Raw genomic sequence first — 25,030 nt, 5'->3', positions numbered from 1 at the left:
TTATTGTATCATAATATTTCTTCGTGTCATGCACATTGTAATACTGATCACGCGTAGGTTGCAGGTCGACATACTCCGTCATAGTGTGCTTAACAGTGAATGATTCATTGCAAGCAACGCATTCTGGTGGGTCTTCACCTTTTAGTATGTAGGAGTGGGTTATATAAGTATGACCAATTCAAATTCTTGCAAAGACTACCTCCTATCTACGGATGATTCTGTAGGAAGGATTCCATTATTCTAGGATTGGTTCGTTGCATGAAGTGTATTATTCACTACACCATTCCATGATGCCTGCCACTTTTGACGTAAGAACGTTTTGATACTATGTTTAAAATCAGTATACGGTATAAGGTATTTTAAAATCAGATGGTTCGATGTAAAGGGCCATTTTAGCAGGGCAATCTGCTTTTTCATTACCTTTAATACCAACATGACTGGGTAACCAAGAGTATGTTATATTGTGGGAGACAATCGGCTCTGTATTTTTGACGAGCATATTGGTCAGTAATGGGTTCTCAAGTTTTCTATTGTGTAGTGATAGAAGTACTGATAGTGAGTCGGAGAAGAAGATGCTGTTTAAAATACGTTTGTGTTTTATATATTGCAGACTAAGGTCTATTGCTCTGATTTCGGCTGAACAAAATTGATGTGAAATTTGGTAAGCAAACTTGTGTTCTGTGATTTCCACTAATGAAGCCTGTGGCAGCCTTTTCTTCATTCTTTGATCCCTCGCTTAAATTTCTCGTTTAGTTTTTAAATTCCGTGAGTTCGTGATAAGAGTTGTGGAAGATGGAAGGGTTTGTCTCAGATTTTTCTCCATCGTATAGCGTAAAAAGTACTTCTGGTTGTTCAAGTATCCAGAGTGGTGTTTTGGAGATTGACGTTATGTGAATTTTAGAAAGATCAACCTTTGTACTGACAAGGCTGAATGATATTCTAATGCCAAAGGAAAGTATTGCGTTTGGTTTATTTTCGCATAAGGTTTTGCATTTGGGTTGAACAACAGCCGAAAAAGCAGGGTTCAGAGGGCTTAATTTTAATTTGAGAGCATACTGTGCAGAAACTACTTCTCAACGATGCAATGAAGGTGGTTCGTTCGCTTCAGCAAGAATGCTTTCACAAGGGGATGTCATAAATACCCCTTGATGAATAGAGTCAAGCATATTCAAATATGATTTCCTAGCTGAAACATAAACAACGCAACAATAGTCCAGTTTGGAGAGAATAAACGTTCTATATAAATTAAGGATGATTTTTCTATCAGCACCCCAGTCAGTGTGCGTCACTACTTTGATGCGGTCTAGAGATTTCAATCATTTAGCTTTGAAGTTCTTTAGGTGTGGAATTAAAGTCAGTTTTCTGTCGAAGATAATACCTAAAACCTTTGTTTCCTCAACAACTGAAACAGGTGTTCCGTTCAGCGTGAGTTTAGGTTCATCACGATGTATTCGTAACTGACAGAAATGCATGCATACCGTTTAGGGTTTTGAGAACCTGAAACCGTTAGTACTGGCCCAATTTTGAATCTTGTTGATATTTTTTTGTAGTTGTATTTCAGTTATTTGCATGTAATCCCTAAATGATTGAAGATTTTCAAAAGAGTTGTTAAAGATGATTCTGGATGGTGTTTCAAAAGCTGGCAATGTATTTCGTTAGGCCCAGCGGATATATCAATGGTGAGAACAGTTGGTTATAACTTTACGAGTTGCTGGATGTGAATTTTAAACCTGACTTTTCTTTTTGATAATTTAACCTTTGGATGGCTTCTGAATAATTAGATAATGGGGAATATTTAGAGAACATGTCAGCAAGAATATATGCTATGTCACATTTTGAACCAAAATTGTTATTATTCAGCCTCAGATGTCGGAGATGATTGTTTTCTATTTCCGTTTATTTTGCTGATAATGTCCAAAACTTTCTTAATAGAGGAACGAGAGTTTAAAGAAGAGACATATTCCTTACATTATGCTCGTTTACTTTCTTTGATTGTGCGGCGAGCTTTGGCCCGGAGGTTACGGTATTTACTTAAATATTCGGTCGTCGGATGATTATTAATTTTTTTCAATGCTTCTCGGCGTTTTCTAATGGCTTCCTGACATTCCATAGTGACCCAAGGTTTTGGGGTTCTTTTACAGTTCGGTGGGGACTTGGTAATGGATTCTTCTGCAATCTCTATTAAAATAGAAGCAAAATGCTGAATACACTGGTCAACAGTGAAATCATTACTGACTTGAAAAGGCCCTAATCTGTAGTATTTTGGTGTGCCGAACACGAATATAACCGTGAAAAATTTGTATTGGCTCTCGTTTTGAAGATATTCATATACCTCATTTTCTATGTTTCACTGTGTAAATTTCTCCAGTAGGACTGCAGCAACATCCGGAATAATGATGTAACATTGCATAATACCATCATGCTCACATCATCCACAGTTGATTGCATCATTTTCTAATGCAATGCAATACTAATGCCATGCGGCTGCTGAAGTAAGTTGACGTCAGCAGTGTACTATACATGTGTAGGCCTATTATACTAATGCCAGGCGGCTGCTGAAGCTGACGTAAGCAGTGTACTATATAAAGCCCAATCAGATAGGTTCAGCATTTAAAATATTTTAGACGTTGTGCGAGACAGTTCAAGCTACTGTTACATAAAACTTATTATTTTATCCATTTACGTACAATAAAGAACAGTAATGCCTCGAAAGTGTGTTAATACCGCGGACAATTTTTGCTATATTTGTGGGGAAGTGACATTTGCCAACCAGAAGAAAAGTATCAATTCTCAAGTGAAGAAGGCATATCATCTTTACTTCGGATGCAAGGTTGGTGACCAAGACAAGCCTTGGGCTCCGCATATATGCTGTGCTACATGTACAACACAGCTTTCACAGTGGTTGAATTGCAAAAGGTCATCAATGCCGTTTGCAGTCCCAATGGTGTGGAGAGAGCCAAGCAACCACCTAAATGACTGTTACTTCTGCTTGGTTCCTCCTCTTTCCGGCGGAATAACGAAGCGAAAGAAGTCGAGAATAGTCTACCCAAACATTCCGTCTGCATTGAGACCAGTTCCACATGGTGAGGGACTTCCTATTCCAGAACCTCCAGCAGAATATTCTCTTGATTCATCTGACGAAGACAAAGGTGAGTCGACCTGTTCTTCTCCTGGTCCATCAGCATGCAGTGATCCAGATTTGCACTGTGGTGCATCATCAACCCCACACAGAATAACACAGGAAGAACTAAATGACCTGATTCGTGATTTGGACTTATCAAAGAACAAGGCAGAATTGCTAGGATCAAGACTCCAACAATGGAATCTTCTAGAAGAAGATGTCACAATTACTGCATATCGAAAGCGCCACCAGCAATTGGAGCCTTTCTTCAGAAAGGAAAGTAATCTGATATTCTGTTCCGATATTGAGGGCCTCATGAATGCTTTAAAAATCACTCATGACCCACAAGAATGGAGACTATTTGTGGACTCTTCGAAACTGAGTCTCAAGGCTGTGCTTTTGCACAATGGAAACATTCTTCCATCTGTTCCAGTAGCGTATGCTGTCCACATGAAAGAGACATACGATAACTTAAGGCAGCTACTGAATTCCATTGAGTATAAAAAGTACAGCTGGCACCTCTGTGGTGATTTGAAGGTAGTTGCCCTTTTAATGGGACTGCAGCAAGGATATACAAAATACATGTGTTTCTTATGCGAGTGGGATAGCCGAGCAAGGGAAATGCACTACATGAGGAAGGAATGGACTCACAGGCAGAATGTAGCCATTGGAGAGAAGAATATCCAACACCCAGCTCTGGTTGAGGCTCAGAAAATCTTGCTACCACCCCTTCACATCAAACTAGGTTTGATGAAGAACTTCGTGAAAGCCATTGACCGGACTTTGCCAGCATTCCGATACCTGCATGAAAAATTCCCTCGACTCAGCGAAGCAAAGATTAAAGAGGGAGTTTTTGTGGGTCCTCAGATTCGAGAGCTTTTCAAAGATGACCGGTTCAACAACTTGCTGGAAGGTGACGCGAAACAAGCATGGAATGCTTTTCGCCTAGTTTCTACAAACTTCCTCGGAAATGTTAGGGCAGAAAACTATAAGGAACTAGTAGAAGACATGTTGATGAAGTATAAGAAACTTGGCTGCAATATGTCTCTAAAGATTCACTTCCTTCATTCCCATTTGGATTTCTTTCCTAGCAACTGTGGTATTGTTAGTGATGAACACGGCGAACGTTTTCATCAAGATATCACAACAATGGAACAAAGATACCAGGGAAAATGGTCCACTACAATGCTGGCTGACTACTGCTGGACACTCCTCAGAGATGCTCCCGAACAGCTGTACAAGAGACAGGCGAAGAAATCTAAGATGTAGTCAATGACTTGATTTTTTATAGGTAGGCTATTACAGTTGACCTTTTACTATTGGAATGCATTTCGTTATGTAAACATTAATTTCTTGCAGATTACAAAAAACTAGAGCCAATTTTGCAATTTGACTGTCATATTCGTGTTCAGCACATAAAAATTGATAAGAATTGACTAATTTTATTTCAGTAACATGACTTTTGTAAAAATTTGTTGTCCAGTGATATGGTTATTAACGTTGAAGGCTATTCTCAATTAGCATATTTTTACAGAGCGTTTCAAACTTAGCCCAGTCGGCCTTCTTTATATTCCATTGTGGAATTTCGTCATCAATAGTAGAGTTTATATTTTCAAGGTAGATTGGAAAGTGATGACTGCTATGAAGGTCATCAGCGACCTTCCAGTCAAAATGCAAAAGTTGAGAAGGAGAACAAATTGCCAGATCGATGCATGTATATGTACCCGTTCCTGTGTGTAAATATGTCGGAGATTTGGTGTTAAATAAACACAAATCGTGTCTAGAGATGAAGTCTTCTACTTTGAGCCTCGGTCACTTATGTGATTTCATCCACGTAAAATGCTATGGGCATTACAATCTCCGAGTAAAACAAAGGGCATGGAAGTTGTTGAACAGGATTATCTAATTTGTTTTGTACTACATTGATGTTTGGTGATATGTAAATAGAACAAAAGGTAATAAATCGATGTAGAGTGACGCTTACAGCAATGGCTTTCAAATTAGTGTTTAAAGGTATGACGCTATGAGGGGCTCTATGAAGGGCTCTATTGATGGCAACAACAGAAACTCCTCCTGAAGCCCTGTCAACACTTTGGGAGTAGGTGTTAAACAATTAATAGTTTTTAAGTGTGATGTTATCCGTATCTTTCAAGAAAGTTTCCCGAAGGATTACCACTGCAGGATCATGTTCGTTTAAAAGCAGGAGAATATCATTGTAATTGTCTTTAGGTCCTCGACACATCCATTGTATGATGGTGTTCTTCATTATAAATTTAAATTGAAGATTGTGGAGCTAGGTTATACCTTTCGTAGAGGCAATCTATGTTGTTATTTCTCTGGAGGAGTTTCTTCTGCATCCATGCTCTCAATGTCTCCAAACCTGTTATAGAGTTTGATGTGGTCATCTGACCCCTTTTCTTGCATATTTCTATGAGATTTCTTTTTACTCTTTAGTGATTTAGGTGGTGGTGTATTATTAAAGGTTGTCTGAGTAGATGCCGTGTTTTTCTGTGTTTGGTAATGGGGGTGTTAGAGCTTGGTGTTGTTTCGGGTAAATATGTCTGTGCTTAAGCGTCCGTCGTTGTTTTCGGATTGTCCTTCACTACAGTGGAGAAGGATGGACTGTTTTAGCCTGTACAAGTTTTCTGGCTTCTGGAAAGGGAATGTTAGATGTGTACTTTACCCTCTGTATTTCCTTATCCTGTTTCCAATTATCACAATCCTTGGAATTGGCGTGGTGCTGCTTTCCATAGTTGCCACAATGCGGATTTGCTCTATAATCAGATTCCCGAATGGTCTCCGCATCGAGCACATATCTGACTTTTTTAGCAGCGGTCGTCGTGATGGCCACGTTTCTGACACTTATAGCATCGAAGGGTGTTTGGAATGTATATATCAACCTTCCTTGCAAGAAGTACCTTACAATGTTACCACATACTGCATACATATGTTTGGATATCTTGCTGATATACGCTTCTTTTTGACAACGTTTGATAAAATTTCGAACAGAAATAAAGATTGGTAACAAGATAATCGAAACAGTCATGATTTCGACTTTATTGTACATGGATCCGTTAAGCGTGGAATTGGATGCTATAAGCTGTTGTGTTTGACATATAACCTCAAAATGGTAGCAAGTTACCACATACTGCATACATATGTTTGGATATCTTGCTGATATACGCTTCTTTTTGACAACGTTTGATAAAATTTCGAACAGAAATAAAGATTGGTAACAAGATAATCGAAACAGTCATGATTTCGACTTTATTGTACATGGATCCGTTAAGCGTGGAATTGGATGCTATAAGCTGTTGTGTTTGACATATAACCTCAAAATGGTAGCAAGCTCCACGAATTAGATGCAGGATCAATGCTGCATTATGTGTGGATGTAGCTCATATATGAAACGCTTCAGACATCATGAATCGATAGGATACTTTTGAGTTACTTTTCAAGATCATAGGACAACGTCAGTAGCAGTTAGGACAAAGAAAAGCTGGATTATAGTTGAAGATGCTTTTTAAAACAAATGAATTGGACTTCATGATAAAAACACATTTGTTGCACGAACAAAAGTTATATTTAGTGTTTGGGGTAATAATTTCATTATCTGATGTTTCACTTTCAGCACGCTAGTAGAAGACTTGCGTTACGAACTGAAATTGAGTTTTTCCACCACCAAATAAAAAAGGATTATTGTATGAACCAAATACACGAATGATGAGCGGGTTTTCCCGTGACATATTAATTTCTCTTAAGTTTTGTCTCCGGGTTCTCATATGCCAAATATTGCCTTATATTTTTTCATTACACATTTTATTTGAATCCTTTGAAACCCCTTTTTGGATTAGCAAGGAATAATGGCAAGCAAATTAAATTTCAATTCCTTATGTCAGTTATTCCCAAGGACACTTGTAAACTGACACTTGAATTATCTTTATCAATTTCCATACAGAGGTTAAACATTTATGTGTTCATACATGGGTTACATATTGTCCGTCCCTCCAAACAAGGCACTATTGGTCTTCTGATTTTGATCCAATTGCAAAAACTAAGAACAGTTTGGGAATATTTTGATATTTCCCGGAAGACGTTACTGCACATGACTGCATTCTTTTGCACATTTACAGTTCGATATATGGCTGTTTCCTCATCTCATGTCATCTCGAGATCGACACGTTCCTGATATTTTAGTCTTAATTTCATTTATAAATGTATCATGTTACTGTTCCTTTTTTGTGGAAAGCGTAGCCTCATCTCATCCTTAGTTATTTATTTATTCAAACTTCTGTCCATCCACGTGAAAATGGCCATTGTCCTCCATTAATTTTCCCAAGCTTTCCACAACATCAGTCTTTAACTAGTAAGTATGCTGCTTGAGACGTTTTCATGGCATGTGACTAAGTAAAATCCTTCTCATCTCGGAAATCATCGATAGTATTTCCTGTCTAGTATAACGTTATTACACCTAGTGTATCGGTATGCCATATCGTTTTGTCCAGTTCCTGTCTCAGCAACTTATTTTCGTCATCAACATTGCACATAGTGAAGCCAATTATCATGTACTGTCCCATTTGATAACATTCAAACGTATATGCAACATTGTCTCACGGTTTAGTGAAACCTTTGAACTGGGATGCTGCGATTCAAATAGCCAGTGCAAAATTTCCCCGGTTACGAAGCATCAGTTAATTCCCTTGCCCTATCAGTCCCTCGTACGTCAGAGGAAAGTGTTGAAATACAAAGGAAGGTAAAATGGTGATGATAATGCATGCTAATTATTACTATACAAGCGTATAAATGGATTATAACAGCAGATCAGGACAGACTTTCCAATCAGTTAATAGTTTTGTAAGAGATGATTGCTTTTTTGTACAAATTTGATGCTATATCAACTACACGTATATAAAGATCCGGTTTGAAATTGAGTACTTCAATTTAGTAAAACAAGTCCATATTTGTGTACAACTATACAAGTCAAGTTAATTAATACGATGCGTTTAACATCCAACGTTTATACAAGATCATAACAAACTAGGTGTATGTACAATGATCCGTTATTCACAAATGAATTCCGAAATCCTGAAGAACATTTTTTAAAAACTGGCACCACAAATCTTAGCTAAAGCCTCGTGAGATAATTTTGAAACAAAACTTATATTTTGTACTAAACAGATTGATGAAATTAAAACTTCTTGTCATTCAGAATGGTTGTAAAACATTCTGCTTGGCTTTGAGTCTTAATTCTTATAAATGTACATTAGTACCAATAGTACAGTAGTACTACATACAACTCTACGTTGAAGACTGTTTGACTGGGATCTGGTTTCAAATGTGCCCTTGACAGTAGTCCTGGTCCATATATGGAATTATCCTGGATACATAAGCGTGCATCATAATCTAAAATGCACAATATTGTGATTGTACCGGTTTGCTATTAACGATTTGAACGTTATCATTTTACGTTTCATCAAGGTAAGTAAAATTGCTGCCTAGTTCTAGCAATATTTATCGTTGCATGAAATTCAGAATAAACAAATGATGACTGGTTAATATTAAATAATTGTCTTGAATGTTGACAATGCTACATTTTAAATGTTGAGAAACTTAATTTCTGTTTATAATAGTAGTAGTAATAATAATAATAGTAACAACAGTTCGAACTCTTTATACTTTGAATTTGTAAGTGTCAAGAAAACCTTAAAGACGGGATGAGAGCCAATATTATGTCCAAATAGGATCATTTTTTTACGTCAGATGATGACGATTATTATTATTATTATTATTATTATTATTTATGTGTGTGTGTGTGTGTTATTAAAACATGCTGATTCAAAATCCTATTGGTAAAGCTGCAAGATTAACGAAGCAAACAACATTTTCCTACGTATGTTACAAAAGCTGATTTATCTATAAGCATGCATCATAACATAAATTGCAGATCCTTTGAGGCATTTCATTTGTTCCGGGCAATGTTTCAGATAATCAGAAGGAATAGGATTCGCATTTATCTTTTTAGTTATGCTGGAAGGATTGATTGACGCATGCGCGGTGTGAAATTTATATACTGCGACAGTAAATCATCTCGGAGGCGCTGTTTCATTGAACTGTCATATATGTGAGAAACAGGTAAGAGACCAAAGCCAAATATGGTATTGTCCTGTTCTCTTTTACATGACATACTAACTTTAGCACTGTAACTAAACTTAATGGTCCTCAGTTGCTTCCGACATCATCCGGCTAATTTAATTTTTCCAGACCTAGTCTGAACGACAAATCAATATTTGATTGGGTTTTTTATTTAAAAAAGGAACGTAATAGCATTTATCGACTTCAGTATATCTCAGACTTATGACTTGTATAATGCCGTTCATTAAAGAAGATGCAACAAAATTTGAAATCGAAAAATCTCCATTAAGGCTAAAGAAATATACATGTGTACTTCTTCCTGCTCTACATTTTGTCATATATATATATATATATATATATATATATATATATATATATATATATATATATATATATAGTTTTATTAGAAGTTTGAATAATAATAATAATAATAATAATAATAATAATATAACAAATACAAAAATTAAAACTTTTTAAACCTAATTTTGTAACTACTACCATGAAAAGTATTGGCATTAATAGAGCATTGTCAGAAAACAGATTGATACAGTCTAAAAATGGTAGAAACAAATATCCAAAATTAACGCTTGACTTGTTAGACAAAGATGTCCATGGCGACGAAAATTCATTTTACCGACGAATGAATTTAATTTGTCGACGAATGAATTCCTTTTACTGACATTTACTCTAGCGACAACAGAATGCACATTACTGACGATAAGATGTATGCTTAGAAAGTTTTCGTCTTTATGAGATGGATTCACTCTTCGTTGGAATAAAATCATTTAATCAAGACCTCTATTGTTTGTAATCTCATTTTGGTGCTTATTTAATGGGGTAAAATGTATGCAGCCTTGGGACACGATGCAGCAACATTTAGTTAACTGAAGCGTTTGATATATATATATATATATATATATATATATATATATATATATATATATATATATATATATATATGAATTAATGTTTACGAAAAACCAGCAAGATGTTGCCATATCTGTCAATCTGTTCTTATATCCCAACCGTTTTATTTTTCACGGATATTTTAAAATAGTACTATGTAAAATTAATGATTTTCGTTTGACTCGTCATTTATGGCTTGTGGTTGTCATAAATGGTACACCTTCTACAATAGGTCGGTTCATCAAACAGAAATTACTCCGCGAAGGAATGAGGAAAAGCTCCACCAATTAATCAGTTGTGACATTTTTGACGAATCTCATAAATCTTTCGAGAATCAAAGTGACAGACTAGAGTGGGACGGTACATCTATCTTAACAATACGCGTACGTTGTAGAGACTGGGAATTTCTGTTCCTAATGCTACCTATGCTGCTGTAATAATAATAATAATAATAATAATAACATAATCTGCGCCACCACTGCGACTTCTACGACAACATTGTTAGTACGACTATTACCATATTATTATTGCAACTACAGCTGTAACAACTACTGTTACTTCCATTACCAATAGCAATTAAAAAGTACTAACTAAAAGTGACTCAACCAGCAATGATCTTAACTTTTGTTCAAATGCATGAAGGACTCGCCCTTGCCGTTTAATGTTTGGAATTCATATGAAAAACGAGGGCACATGACAAAGTCAAGTATGCAATTAGAATCAGTATGGTTCTTGTACGAGTCAGCTGTTATGGGCGACTATTTTCTCCTCAATGTGCGTGAAGGTAAGGTCTGTATTGGCAAATGGCTGGCGAACCTGATATTTAATGTTAGAACTAACGAAGAGAAGGAACATTACTTGTATCATGCTGTAGATTATTTCATAATGTATTTGTGAATATAACAATTTGGAAGTAGTGTATAATCTGCAGATGGACGAATAGATTATTTTTATATATCTGAGTATATTGCTTTCTATCGATAATGAATGGTGGAATTAAAAACAAGAAATATAATTCCGTGAAGGTGGTATGTCAGCGATTTTTGCGGGGTAATGACAAGGCTACCTTTACATCTTCATTTTTAAGACAGTCAAATCTGACGTTGATTGCTAACCCGGTGACATATCTGTCCGCCTCTCATTGAATAGCTGTCATTCTAGTTGTATGTGGTTTACCATATCCAGCCCATATATTGCCTGCATTTTCAAGCAGTGGTCTAAAATGAAATGCATTATGACTACAGAAGTTAAATGTCATAATCTTCACAACCATACCTTGTTCAGTGAGGGCATCAGCATGATTGCTTCGTTTGCTATTGGAAGACACAAATAGATGGCAATGGTCATTGCTATTGATATATGCATCAGCAAATCATAAAAGGCACTGTAGGATTCCGCGAAAATGTCTTGCTGATAAATTGAACAGCTTTTGGTCTTTAGGCGCACAAACAATTAAACCTCACAGGCTACTGATTAAGCCACTTTTTATGCGTTTTGGATCACAATTCAAAACTACTCTTAACATGCAACACTACATTTTAAACACGCCGTACACAACAATTACCAACACATATCAAGCAAAATATTTAAAAGCAATTATTTTTATCATTAATACAAATTACAAAAAGTAGCGAATTGTTTGCGCTTATTTTTCTCTGCCACTATTTAACCACAATTGTGTCAATGTGCCGTACAACTTGTAAATTCCTTTTGAAAATGTAATGTAATCTTGTGGTACGTACTAGTGCAGCTTCGTCGAACTGTTCACATCAAACAATGTATGTCCAACAGGATGAAAATCAACATATATTCTAATGTAAGTAGATATGGGAATGCTGTAAGCAAATTAACAGAACCACCTTAGTCAAGTAACGGAGATAAATAAAAATAGGGTGATACATTAATGGCGTTAAGTCTAGTAACGTAATCAATATATGAAATGGAATATCTGTAAATGTTCAAAAACCGGAATACAATGCACAAATCCCATGATCAAACGCAGCAAAGACAAGATTGCAAGAATATCACAAGAGTTAGTTACATAAATATTTATGTAATCTTTTCATGCACGAGTTATTCACATAAAGCCTGTAAAGACCGTTTGTGAGACATAGAGAATATATTGTTTCCATGACAGTGATGTCATGCTCACGGTTAAATAATGTTAAATAATCTAAATGCGCAGATTAAGTGATTCAGACATTTTCACAGCTTCGTGCAAGTTTATTAGTCGGCTAGTCGATTGGCAAGCATGTCCTCATTTCTTCTTATCAAACGTACACCATCTCGGATAGGAACGAGAACCTGCGAAGGAGAGGAGGGTGTACAGTGAATGAACATGTACATGGTCCAACTGTGTGCTGATGCGCGGTTGAATGTTTTGTTTTTTAATAATAATGATGATGATATCAATAATAACTATATTAATAATAACTATTATTAGTAGTAGTAGTAATAGTAGTAGTAGTAATAGTAGTAGTAGTAGTAGCAGCAGTAGTATATTATATTACTGCGGTTTTTTGGAATCATAATGCAGAAGTGAAAGCTTGAGAATGCTTACGTCAAAAGCTTTAACAAAGGTGATGACAGACAGGAGAATAAAAACGTAGTTTGAAATACCTGCATAATGTATATCCTAGTGAAGTGGATAAGTAGACAACTAATTACGAAGTTAGTGAGTGTTGTGGTCATATTAGCTAATGTTTGTATATCCAAAGAGCAACGTATACAGATGAGTAAATGGCATATATTAACAGATCACATAGCAATTTAAACAGTTAAGATAGGAAGGTACACAGGTTGTATTATAATATACACAATTGGTGACTTCCATTTTGTTCGGGGATCCAGAACATTTTCCAAGAAGTAAACATTGCCATGCAAGTATTAAGAGTAGAAGGAGGAATGTTTTCTTCTCGATGATACTGCAGTGCCCTGTAGTAATTTACCGTAATCGTGACGCCACATTGATCAAGTCATGAAACAGCATTTTCGATACGTTATGCAAGTTGTATTTTACATGTCTCTTCTAAAGTAACGTAACTAAATAAATAGAACCTCCAGGTTTTGGGAAATAAGATATTTAGGAAACTAGCAAACATGTCATGTTCCTCTGATTCGAGCTAATTAATGTGTTTACTGGTAGATATATCACATTCACCAGGTGAATTGGTATAACTCCTGCAGACTATTTTCAAAGTCCCATCTCATAGCCGATTGGTTGTTCTTGATGCGGGATAACCTATAAAACGTGGAAGAAACCTCATCGACCTCGGATGAGTATTGGCTCAGTCAGAAGCATGGGACTGATCCCAATGCGGAAGAGGTTAGCAGAGATCACGAATCTACCAGGTTATCTAGACGATGGGCCAAAATAATGTAACACTTTGGACTTACTGTTGTAACACGCGGATCCCTGGATACATTTTCGTTGAACGTTTTCATTCCCTCTCCATTCTTGTCTCTGGTCTTGCTGTAGACCTGTCCAAAGAATAAGGCATTATCCACGACAATAGTGCCTCTCGGAGCCAGCAGGCCTCTATCCATGATCACCTGCAGGGTTCAAAGGAAGCAAGGACTCATGATTAGGTATCAGGACACAATAAGGGAACAATTTCTTAGCACCTTTCTCGATTATTGATTTCCAATTGTTCAGGCATCTGATTATGAGTATATGGTGAATTGATAATAATTTCAGTACCATTTTATACATTTGCTTTCTTCAACAAATTGCATATTTTAGACTACATTAGAGAAGCTACTTTACTTTATGCAGTCATACAGTACCAAGAAATGAATTACTTAAAGTATACGAGGGCGCCAAGTTAAAAATTCAACAATGGGAGCGATTTTCAAGTCCACAATACGCCTAGTAAAAATAAACTATTGGTAACGTCATGTATTATTCATACTATTTTGGTTCAATGATCCCCTTTTCTGTTTTGTTTATTTTATTTCATTTATTCTTTGGGGGGAGTTGATAGATGTAATATAATAATATACAGATTGCCTCTTGTTAAATACTAACTGTGAAATTAACGTTCAAGAGAATTGTTCCTGATTGGTGTCAGTCATGAGAGCCTAGTTTAAGCTTGGACAGAAAAATGTTAGTGTATTTATTTAGACCCATTGTCGGCTGTTCAGGCATAAGGATGTGTAAGACTTGCATATCATTCAGAGAGTACGCTATTACTTACTTGGTAGTACTCCCAATACTGGTCTTTATTTGCATCCAGGAAAATAATGTCAAAGCTTTTCTTCTCATTTGCTAATTTGTTGATTGTCTCCAGTGCAGGACCTAATGTGAAGGCCGAAATGAATGGAAACGTAATTTTGTTCTTAACGAATGATGGATGATTTTCTAGATCTATTAGTGAAAGAATGTAACCGATATTTGTTCTGCCACCACAATCCACCTTATTCAGACGTTAATAATAATAATAATAATAATAATAATGTCTTAGTACGGAGTCTAATCTGAGCTCTAAGGGCTTTACATCATTCGATTAACACATCAGGCTGTCAGTTGTATAATATCTGTAAATCATCTTACATTTTGGTCTGTGTCACATAATCATTAGCTTATACTTGCAAGAGAGAGAGAGAGAGTCAGACAGACATGACGTCTGTAACATCAAATGAGTCCTTACCGATTTGTATACTAATCTTTCTTCCATGGACATATTTTGAAGTGTGTTCTTGTACAAGATTTCCCAGATAGGGATCGAATTCGCACGTGATAACCTCACCCTCTTCTGGAAGTGCTTCTGCACACGCAAGGGCACTGTACCCTGTGTACGTTCCAATCTCGAGGACCTTTTTAGCATTAGACATGCTGACCAGAAATTTTAGGAATTGACCTGAAACAACAATAAAATACTTAATAGAAAGCCTATGTTGACCAGCGAACTGAACATTTTGTGCCGACTGCAAAGTTAAATGTGTGTAGCTAACGAGATCCTTGGAAAACGCGAGTTAGGTTTACTCCAACTTTGTATTCTATCATTTGAGTCCTTAATATTACCTTCATTAATGCATGCCCGTGTCTCTGTCGTATTGATTGCAAAAAATATATAATTCTCTTTATCCAAGCCTCTGAGAATACATAATGTTTTGTTCTTAATTATAACGAAACTCAAGAAAGTACCCCAGACCTTATATATATAATTAATTTGCTATCTAATGTTATGACACAAACGCATCATCCCTTCAAAGTGTAGACCACTTGCCTTCTAAAAACCCGGACATCATGAAGGGTCTCAGACTCCATATCGTCTTTGCTTGGGCATAAAGGTCTTCCCATGGATGGGTCAACGTCATTTGACTGAGCTGCTGTAATTCGGGACTGGCAGGTGAGGTGTGATCGTCACAGTAGTGATCACGCTTGAAGAAGAGATCCAGTGCATCGTCCAAAGTCCTTTGGATTTCGACCGTGGCCCCTGTCGACTTTAGCTTTTCTTGCAGCTCCCAGAGTTTTACAACCATGGGGTCCATGTGCCGACCAAGCGTTGTCAGTTGTTCAGCCATTTATTTAGTTTCCAAAATTGAAATTCTTTCAACTGCCGTTAAGAAACAAAGTATACAGGATTTACTTAGCATATCCCATTCGTAAGTAATGCTTTATCATTTCCTACATTTTCTGAACATAATTAAAGTTCATGAACATCAACGTATTCTCACTCAGTAGTGATTCCTAGCTAAATACAACTTTAGTGGGTTTCGTGATCTTTGTAACAACCTCATCATATGAGAATAAACTGGGAACATGCAAGCATGATTAATGTTGCTAATTATCTGACATATGCGATATGATTATGGGCTTGTTGGGCTTTGCGAATTATCTGACATTTTCTCAAATTAATACACACTCGCTGATAATTTATATTATTTTAATAAGTGTATGTATCAACCATAAGCTGTAAGAACACAAAAGACACAGTTGGATGCCTTTAAAAATTATATCAAATCGACTGTTATTGAATTAATGTTTTCTGAGAATTTAGATTCTTTTTACTAATCAGTGCAAACCGACCGCACCTCAACACTCACACAAGCTGCGGCTGATATCGATAGTTCCTTCTCTTTGGTCGTTCCGCACCACACTATGCCACTATTAGAGTGTAGCATGCAACGCAGAAACAAAACGAATCAAATGCAACACGATCGTACTTACTATCATCTTGTGCTGCAGTTCATTAACATTCAACTGTATGAATGAGAGGACACAAACAACAATGCCAACATTAATATGGCCCACTTAAAGAGAAAGAAGTATAGGCGAGACAAGCTCGGACTTGCATTAGTGTTATGTTTGCCACACGCGCCACAAGAGAAATGGAAATCAAAATCTATATCCTCCCTCTCACCCCGACATTGCACTTGAAATAAAAGAATATTCAACTGTGATTATTTCAACAAGCACACACTCATACTGCTCTTACCTTCCTTCCCGAATCTAAATGGCGCCTGTCGAATGTATACAGGATGACAAGTGTGATGAATGAAACTGCTTTGATAGTTATAGTTGGATGCATCAATACACTGAACGTCATGTAGAACATGAGAAGTGAAGTATGACGAGAACAAGTTGTGTGAACAATTATAACGTTTGGAGATGGATTTGACGAAGGTTTTACCGACTCTAAGATGTTTAGAAAAAACGAAGAAATGGGATGGCCACTGACAAATCGCAAAAAAAAATACGTATTTTATTCAATACAGCTATGCTGTAAAAAGAAGAGAAAGAAAACATAACTTATAAATTTACATAATTTTAGCCACAGTACGATTGACATTTTATATTATAGGGCGCTTTATGTTTATTGTTTAACCGCCATTTTAGTTCATGTTCGTTTAAATCAGCCTAATGCTTTGAACTTCTCCAGTACCACCTATTTCGTTGCCCTCTGCTTCTTTTTCGAACGTAATACTTTTGAAATACTTGAGGTATTTTTTTCAAAAGTATTAATGAGAACCCTTTCAGCAGAACATGATTCAGTTATATTAGCTATCTTCTTTTCTTTCAGGTTGAGGTCACATCATGGCAAATTGTAACGTCGTGACATAGTTTGGAGCTGCTTTTCTTCATTTGCAACGTGCCTGGTGCCTGGTGCTTTTGAACTATAAGACCTTTTTCACACAGATATACACAATTATTACGCGATGTTTTCTATACCCATGTCTAGAATTATAGATCAAAGGTCAATATATAAATAAATGTAGTGTTATCAATTGTTTCGTTTTGACTAATTTATATCATGTGTGAAACCATGATAGTTACTGGACATTATGTAATAAGTATTGTCATGTATATTTTATTTAATTTATATTTGAATTTTATTGTTTGTTTGCTAGTTAAATTGGTTTATTCCAATACATGCTATTGTAATGTAACTTTATTTACTGGATTTGACATTTGTCAGAAAATGAGTACAGTTCTCAATCTGGTACAACTTTCAAAATCAAGCTTCTAATAAGCTTGATCAAAATTCCTTGTCTCTTCATACGTGTACCTATTACAAGAAGAAAGGACACGTTATTTCTGATTGCTACATATTGAAAAATAAGCATCAGAATCAAGACATACCTATTTCAAATGCTCTCATGGATGATTCGGCAATTCCCATCCTTTTTAAAATTGTAAGGAATACAGGAGCTTCTCACAGTCTTTTATTATCAGGTAATTTCCCTTTTTCTGAGAAATTTTCTTATCATGAAAGCGTTCTTATTCAGGGAGTAGAGTGCGACTTTGTTAATGTTCATCTCCAATGTGCAAATGTGTCATCAGACTTAGTATCAGGACCCGTGACAGTCGTAACAGTATCTATTTTACCCACTGAGGGCAACCTTTTATTACTATGCAACGACCAATTTGGAGATAAGATTGTGTTAATCCACTTGTAACTGAGAAGTCTTGTTTGGATCAGAAAGTCGATCCTATTAAGAAATAATTCCCTGATTTATTCCCAGTTTGTGCAGTTACTAGAGCTATGGCAAAGAAAGTTTTTGAGAATGATGATGATCAGGAGTGTATTCCTTTACTTGACATATGTATTGGTCAGGCTTTTGATGAGGTAACGTTCACTCCTTGTTTTGATTAATCAAATGGTATTCATCAAGGTGATCCTCTTTTAACTGCTCATTCTCTTTATTCTAATCAGGGTGACAAATCTGATTGATTGATTGTATTTTAACGACGCATCAGCACTGTTTGGCTATTTAGCGCCAAACGAAATGTTATATGTATAATCTTTTAAAAATTATAAAAAAAATCTCATATCGACCAGCGATATAAAAACCAAATAGTTGAAATTAAAACAGTAAGATGGTAACGGTGAAAAATAAAGCTCCCCGATGAACGGGGGGTGTAAGTGGTGTATGTTAATGAATAGTGATGAAATGGTATTAAAAAGGGGCGGTATATATATTGCATAAAATTGCACAAGGTGATAACATAAAAGTTAGAGTTTAAAGTAAATAGTCACTGCTTTCAGGAACTCCATAATACAAGTGATGTTTATTGTATCAAAGAGTTCCTTCTTGCGATGACTACATCCTCCGTACGCATGGTTATGTAGGAAGGAGTCCATTCTTCTAGGGTTGGCTTGATGGCGTGAAGTTTGTTATTGATTGCATCATTCCATGATACCTTCCACTTTTGACGTAAAGTCTCTTTGATACTAGGTTTAAAATCAGTATACAGTATTTTAAAATCAGATAGGTCTTGAAATAGGACCATTTTAGCAGCGCGATCTGATTTTTCATTACCTTTAATACCAACATGTCTAGGTAGACAGCAGCATACGATATTGCGGGAGGTACTCAGCTTATTATTTTTGACGTGAACATTGGTCAATAATTGGTTCTTCATTTTTATATTGTGTTGTGATTGAAGTACTGATAGGGAGTCGGAGAAGATGATGCTGTTTAAAACACGTTTGTTTTCGATATATTGCAGAGCAAGGTCTATTGCTCTGATTTCGGCTGAAAAAATAGATGTGCCATTTGGTGAGCGAACTTGCGTTGTGTGATTCACACAAACGAAGGCTTCATCAGCCTTTTCCTCTTCCTTCTTGTGTAGTGTTTTAAATTAGATGAGGAGTTCATAATAAGAGTTGTGGAAGACGGATGGGTTTGTCTCAGATTTTTTTCCATCGTGTAGCGTAAAAAGTAATTTTGATTGTTTAAGTAGCTAGTGTGGTGCTTCGGGAATGGAAGTTTTCTGAATTTTAGAAATATCAATTTTAGTAATGTCAAGGCTGGGTGCTATTCTAATGCCAAAGGAAGGTATGGCGTTTGGTTTATTTTCGTATAGGGTTTTGTATTTGGGTGAAAAACAGCCGAAAAAGCAGGGTTCAGAGGGTTTGAATTTAATTTGAGAGCATGCTGTGCGGGAAGCATTTCTTACGATGTGATAAAGGTGGTACGTTCGCTTCAGCAAGAATGCTTTCACACGGGGATGTCTTAAATGTTCCCAGAGTGAGTCTTATTCCCTGATGATGAATTGGATCAAAACATTCTCAAATATGACTTTCTGGCCGAACCATAAACAACGCAACAATAGTCCAGTTTGGAACGAATAAACGTTCTATATAAATTGAGGATGTATTTTCTATCTGCACCCCAGTCAGTGTGCGCTACTACTTTAAGTAGATCAATAGATTTTAAGCAGTTAGCTTTCGAGTTCTTTAGGTGTGGAATAAAAGTCAGTTTTCTGTCGAAAATAACATCTACAAACTTTGTTTCCTCAACAACTTGAACAGGTGTTCCGTCCAGCGTGAGTTTAGGTTCATCGTGGTGTCTTCGTAACTGACGGAAATGCATACATACCGATTTTGTTTTCGAGAATTTGAAACCGTTAGTAATGGCCCAATTTTGAATCTTGTTGATATTTTGCTGTAGTTGTCTTTCGATTGTATGCATGTGCTTTGATCGATACCATATTAGAAAATCATCAACGTATAGCGAGCAATCCACACCAGGAGAAAAACACTTGGTGATGCCATTAATTTTCATTGATTGATTGATTGATTATATTTTAAGGGCGCATCAACAATAGTAGGCTATTTAACGCCAAATAAAATGTTATATGTATAATCGTTTAAAATATATAAAAAGTCTCATATCGACCAGCGATATCAAAACCAATTAGTTGAAATTAAAACGATAAGATGGTAACAGTGAAAAATAAAGCTTCCCCATCAACGGGAGAAGTAAATGATGTATGTTAATGAAGAGTGATGAATATGTATTAAAAAAGGAACGGTATATAAATTGCATAAAACTGAACTAGGTGATAACATAAAAGTTAGAGTTTAGAGTAAATGTTCACTGCTTTCAGGAACTCTATAATAAAAGTGATGTTTATTGTATCAAAAAGTTCCTTCATGTTATGCACATTGTAATACTGATCGCACGTAGGTTGCAAGTCGAAACACTGTATAATAAAGTTCTTAACAACGAATGGTTCATTGCAAGAAACGCACTCTGGTGGGTCTTCACCTTTTAGTATGTGGGAGTGGGTTATATAAGTATGACCAATTCGGATTCTTGCAATGACTAAGTCCTCCCTACTCATGGTTCTGTTGGAAGGAGTCCATTCGCCTAGGGTTGGCTTGATGGCGTGAAGTTTATTATTGACTGCAAATTCCATGATACGTAAAGTCTCTTTGATACTAGATTTACAATCAGTATACGGTATCTTAAAATCAGAGAGTTCTTGAGATAGGGCCATTTTAGTGCGCGATTTGCTTTTTCATTACCTTTAATACCAACATGGCTAGGTAGCCAGCAGTATACGATATTGTGTGAGGTACTCAGTTTAGTTTTTTGACGAGAACATTGGTCAACAATGGGTTATCCAGTTTTCTATTGTGCAGTGACTGCAGTACTGAAAAGGAGTCGGAGAAGATGATGCTGTTTAACATACGTTTATTTTCAATATATTGCAGAGCAAGGTCTATTGCTCTGATTTCGGTTGAAAAAATAGATGTGCCATTTGGTAAGCGAACTTGCGTTGTGTGATTTACACAAACGAAGGCTGCAGCAGCCTTTTCCCCATCCTTTGATCCGTCGGTATAAATTCTTGTGTAGTTTTTAAATTCGGTGAGGAGTTCATGATAAGAGTTGTGGAAGACGGAAGGGTTTGTCTCATATTTTTTTCCATCATGTAGCGTAAAAAGTACTTTTGGTTGTTTGAGTAGCCAGGGTGGTGTTTCGGAGATGGACGTTTTCTGAATTTTAGAAAGATCAATTTTAGTACTGTCAAGGCTGGATGCTATTATAATGCCAAAGAAAAGTATCGCGTTTGGTTTATTTTTGTATAAGGCTTTGTATTTGGGTTGAAAAACAGCCGTCTAACTTCAATTCACAATGTTGTCAACCTTGACCGAAATAAATTGTTATTTGAAGAAGAAAAAAATTGTTGTTTCTTCGATTGTTAATTTAAAAATATGTTAATTGTTGGTTGTTGGATGTTAGTTATTTGAATAAAAATGTTGTTTTGAAAATAATGAGTCTGTCGTTTGTTTGCCATTTTTATCATGAACCATTCTCTTTGACTTCTTTGTATCCCTCAAATAAAACTATTCTAGCATTCCTACTATAAACAGTATCGGGATGTTTACGATCGCGTCCGCGCTTGAACAATATATAGAGGGGTAGTCTCCAGTCTGACCATCAACTGTTGACTCATCCTACGATGAGGATGTGCTCAAGACTAGCCAAGTTGAACGAAGCTTACGTGAATTTACATCTTGTCAGGCAAAGCCTGATACTGAATCATGACGAGATATAGAATGGCCAAATGTTGAACATGACTGAAGACCTGATAGAAAAGCTCTTCAGAGAGGAAATCAAGAAAGAGAAAGAAGAATGGACTGAGAAGTACAGAGAGAGCATCAGCAACAACATCAAAAGCAAGAACCAGACAGGTTTTATCGATTGCCGTGTAGACACCAATGTGTTCTTCTCTTTCCGAAGAAGGAGACCCTATCAGGTGGGAAAGCTTGCCGCCAGACGGGAACGAAATCTTAGACAATATAAGATTGCCATAACTGCTCGTCCACAAAAAACATCCCTTTTCCGAGCTACCCAATACTCTAGAAAAAGATATACTAATTCAATTGCCAATCGTATGCAAGTAATTTAGAAAATGTAAAAGTGTGTCTATAAACACTTCATTCTTTATCTTTGTTAGAAGTTTGTCTATAATCACTTCGTTTCCATAGCTTGTCAAAGTAATCGTCGGGGTTTGCGATTGTAATTAGTATTTTGTAAGTAAAATGTGAGTTGAGTGAGTGTTTATTTTAAGCCCGCGCGTTCCATGCTTCTTTGTGTAATGATATCGGCCATGTAAGTTTTGGTTACAGAGTATGTTTTCCTTCAGGTCCATGCTTCACAAATATAAAGGGAACACTCGTCAGTCTGGCTATCAATTGTCACCGAGACAACTAAAAGAAGACTCAACACATTCCTTGAACTTCAGATGCACCTGGAATATGCCAGGCGCCTCCTGGACGAGCTGGCCATGGGGGCAATTGAAGAGGAATCTAGAATAGAAGCAGAGGAGGAGAGGGGAAGAAGTGAAGGAAGACATTATCCTACCTCACCTCATGCTAAGACCTCTATGTGTGCACCACAGCCACGTCAGCTACATCCACTACCACACCATTTACCACCAGTAGCAAGAGACGCAATTCCACAAATGGAAAACTGGGAGGAGCAGTTGCAAGAGCAACCACATGATCAACAACAACAACATCATCCCCGTGTCTGACAAAGAAGAAGAAGACAGAGGGAACAAATCCACAAAATCCTATAAACTGAATATTGGGGTGCTAAGGCTAATGCCTCTGCAATCCCAGTCACTCAAATCAATTGGGATAATCACTGGAGTAGGCGATGTGTGCGTGGGGCTCGGCCTGGGAGATGTAATCACTAACAGGTGTATCTGAAGCTTAAAATTATTGGGATTTGTAAGCCTTTGTGTAAGTTTGTGTGGATAGTGGTTTATTTTTGCTCCTTCCCGTGTGTGGATAGTATATTTGTGTTTATTTTTTTATTTTATTTTTTTTACTCTTCGCGTTTGTGGATAGTATATTTGTGGTTTGTTTTTCTTCTGCGCGTTTGTGGATAGTATCTTTGTGGTGTGTTTATCCTCTTCGCGTCTGTGGATAGTATATTTGTGGTTTTGTTTTTTCTCCTTCCCGTGTGTGGATAGTATATTATGATTTTGTAGATAGTAGGGGTTTCTTTTTCTCCTTCCCGTGTGTGTGTGTGTATGGATAGTAGATAATATGTGAAGTGAGTGTAAGGGATATTTTCCTTCACGTCCGTGCATAACAAATATAAAGTCAAAGCGTTCGTAATTCTCGCTATTAAACCTTGAATAAACCAAGATGGTTATACACTTGTTCACACGCAAGGGATGATAGAAGAGGAAGTAGAGAAGTTGAAAGGTTTCATCAATCCTAAATATGCAAGAGTCGTAACGTTGAAGCAGACTCTTTATATTGTTATCAAAGTGAGATGTTTTTTGGATGATATCTTCAATTTGACAGAGTGGTCAATTATCAAAAGGAGACTGGGCAGACTAAAGAAAGCCGAAGAAATTATGAAAAAAGTAATGGAAGAAGAAGTAACGAAAATTACAGATACCTGGGAAAAAGAGAGAAAGGAAATAAAAATCAACAAAAAAGAGGGGTTTTACAAACTGAATACGAATAGGATGATAGTGCAGGAAAAATTTAGATTAATGTGCGACCCTGACTGAATAGCAGACGATGACAAGAATAAGAAGAAATCAATCATTGGGAAAGTCAGGAGCTGGTCGAACAAATGGAGAAAATAGCAGAAGAACCCAAAGACAATTTTCAGGGCCACTCATATGCCTCGAAAAGATATGCTTTCTTGCCTCAAATGTTTTTTGTTAGTTAGTTGTCTAGTTGTTTGTATAATGTATGTTGTCTGTGTTATCTCTGTCTTTGTCCCTATATTAATGGTAAGGCCTCTTCTCCGTAAACATTCCACCTATACCCATGTTCAATTTCCCTTATCGCTAGACAGTCCCATACCCTTGTCACTAGACAATCCCATTCTCTTTTTTTTTTCTTTTTGTCTCTCTATAGTCACATCCATGTTAACTTTCCCAATATTAAATTCCCCTTGTCGCCACGATCTTTTTGACTGGGATTTCTATTGTTGCTAGGGTGTCCCCCTTCGCTGCTATCGTCGATGCAGATGAAAAGAAGGTGATATATGGTAGATTGTTATTAAGAATATTCTCTGCGATTCTGTGGATGATGTATTGACGGAAACATAACAAGATATAAGTGGTAGTTGTATATAATTGGCATATACTTTTTCCTTAACAATTTGCATCACGCTAATTTCATATTTCACTGTATCTTTTATCTACGATAGCTTCAGTGACAGACGCGAAGATATCACCATTAGGCATGACAAACAAATACCAGGAATTCTTTATTTGCAGAGATGGGCTAAACTGCATGCGGCAGATGTCATAATATTCCGATAGCGTCACAATGAAGAGCATCTTAGCACCCTTACATAGTTTAGTTGTTTATACCTCGTATTGGATTGGATTTCAGTTTGTGCTAATATATACAAATTATCATAAAGGTAACGTACTGAAGTCTTAATGACTCTGGTTCAAAACAGCCTTCCGGCAACGATATATTCGAAATGAGTATGAGCTATGAGGTGGGTGTGTTCAAACCTTGGAGATTTCAATGGAGAGCTGCAAAAAAAGACCGCCGTTACGGAATGGAAGTAGGGGTATTATTACGAATTTTGTATTATATGTCATACCAACATGGATGGCACGTATAAGATATGTTCACGTACATTATG

The 25,030-nt window shown here is 36.6% G+C and overlaps 1 protein-coding gene and 1 long non-coding RNA gene across 2 annotated transcripts; one reads left to right on the top strand and one right to left on the bottom strand.

The window, feature by feature from the left end:
* The first annotated feature begins 162 nt into the window (after window positions 1-162).
* On the top strand, window positions 163-17,316 carry LOC149783940 (uncharacterized). Its single transcript, XR_016414076.1, has 3 exons — window positions 163-308; window positions 9,144-9,253; window positions 17,185-17,316. It is a non-coding gene; the product is annotated as an uncharacterized LOC149783940 (long non-coding RNA).
* On the bottom strand, window positions 10,278-15,706 carry LOC149783941 (uncharacterized). Its single transcript, XM_089933173.1, has 5 exons — window positions 15,388-15,706; window positions 14,809-15,018; window positions 14,356-14,456; window positions 13,556-13,711; window positions 10,278-12,463 (listed from the first exon to the last, which is right to left on the bottom strand). Exons 1-5 carry the CDS (start codon window positions 15,683-15,685, stop codon window positions 12,386-12,388), a joined length of 843 nt encoding a protein of 280 aa, XP_089789299.1. The 5' UTR covers window positions 15,686-15,706; the 3' UTR covers window positions 10,278-12,385.
* Window positions 17,317-25,030: the final 7,714 nt, after the last annotated feature.

The sequence above is a fragment of the Sinohyriopsis cumingii genome, chromosome 14 (assembly GCF_028554795.1).
Source record: "Sinohyriopsis cumingii isolate HCF-2022 chromosome 14, ASM2855479v2, whole genome shotgun sequence".
NCBI classification, from domain to species: Eukaryota; Metazoa; Mollusca; class Bivalvia; order Unionida; family Unionidae; genus Sinohyriopsis; species Sinohyriopsis cumingii.
Note: the sequence above shows the minus strand (reverse complement) of the source record. Positions and strands in the feature narration are given on the sequence as shown.

Coding starts and splice junctions, on each gene's coding strand:
- LOC149783941 (XM_089933173.1), bottom strand. CDS start 15,685: ATGGCTGAACAACTGACAACGCTTGGTCGGCACATGGACCCCATGGTT. Junction 13,712..14,355: donor AGTATTGGGAGTACTACCAA/GTAAGTAATAGC, acceptor TGAACCCTGCAG/GTGATCATGGATAGAGGCCT. Junction 12,464..13,555: donor GGGATCCGCGTGTTACAACA/GTAAGTCCAAAG, acceptor TCTCCTTCGCAG/GTTCTCGTTCCTATCCGAGA.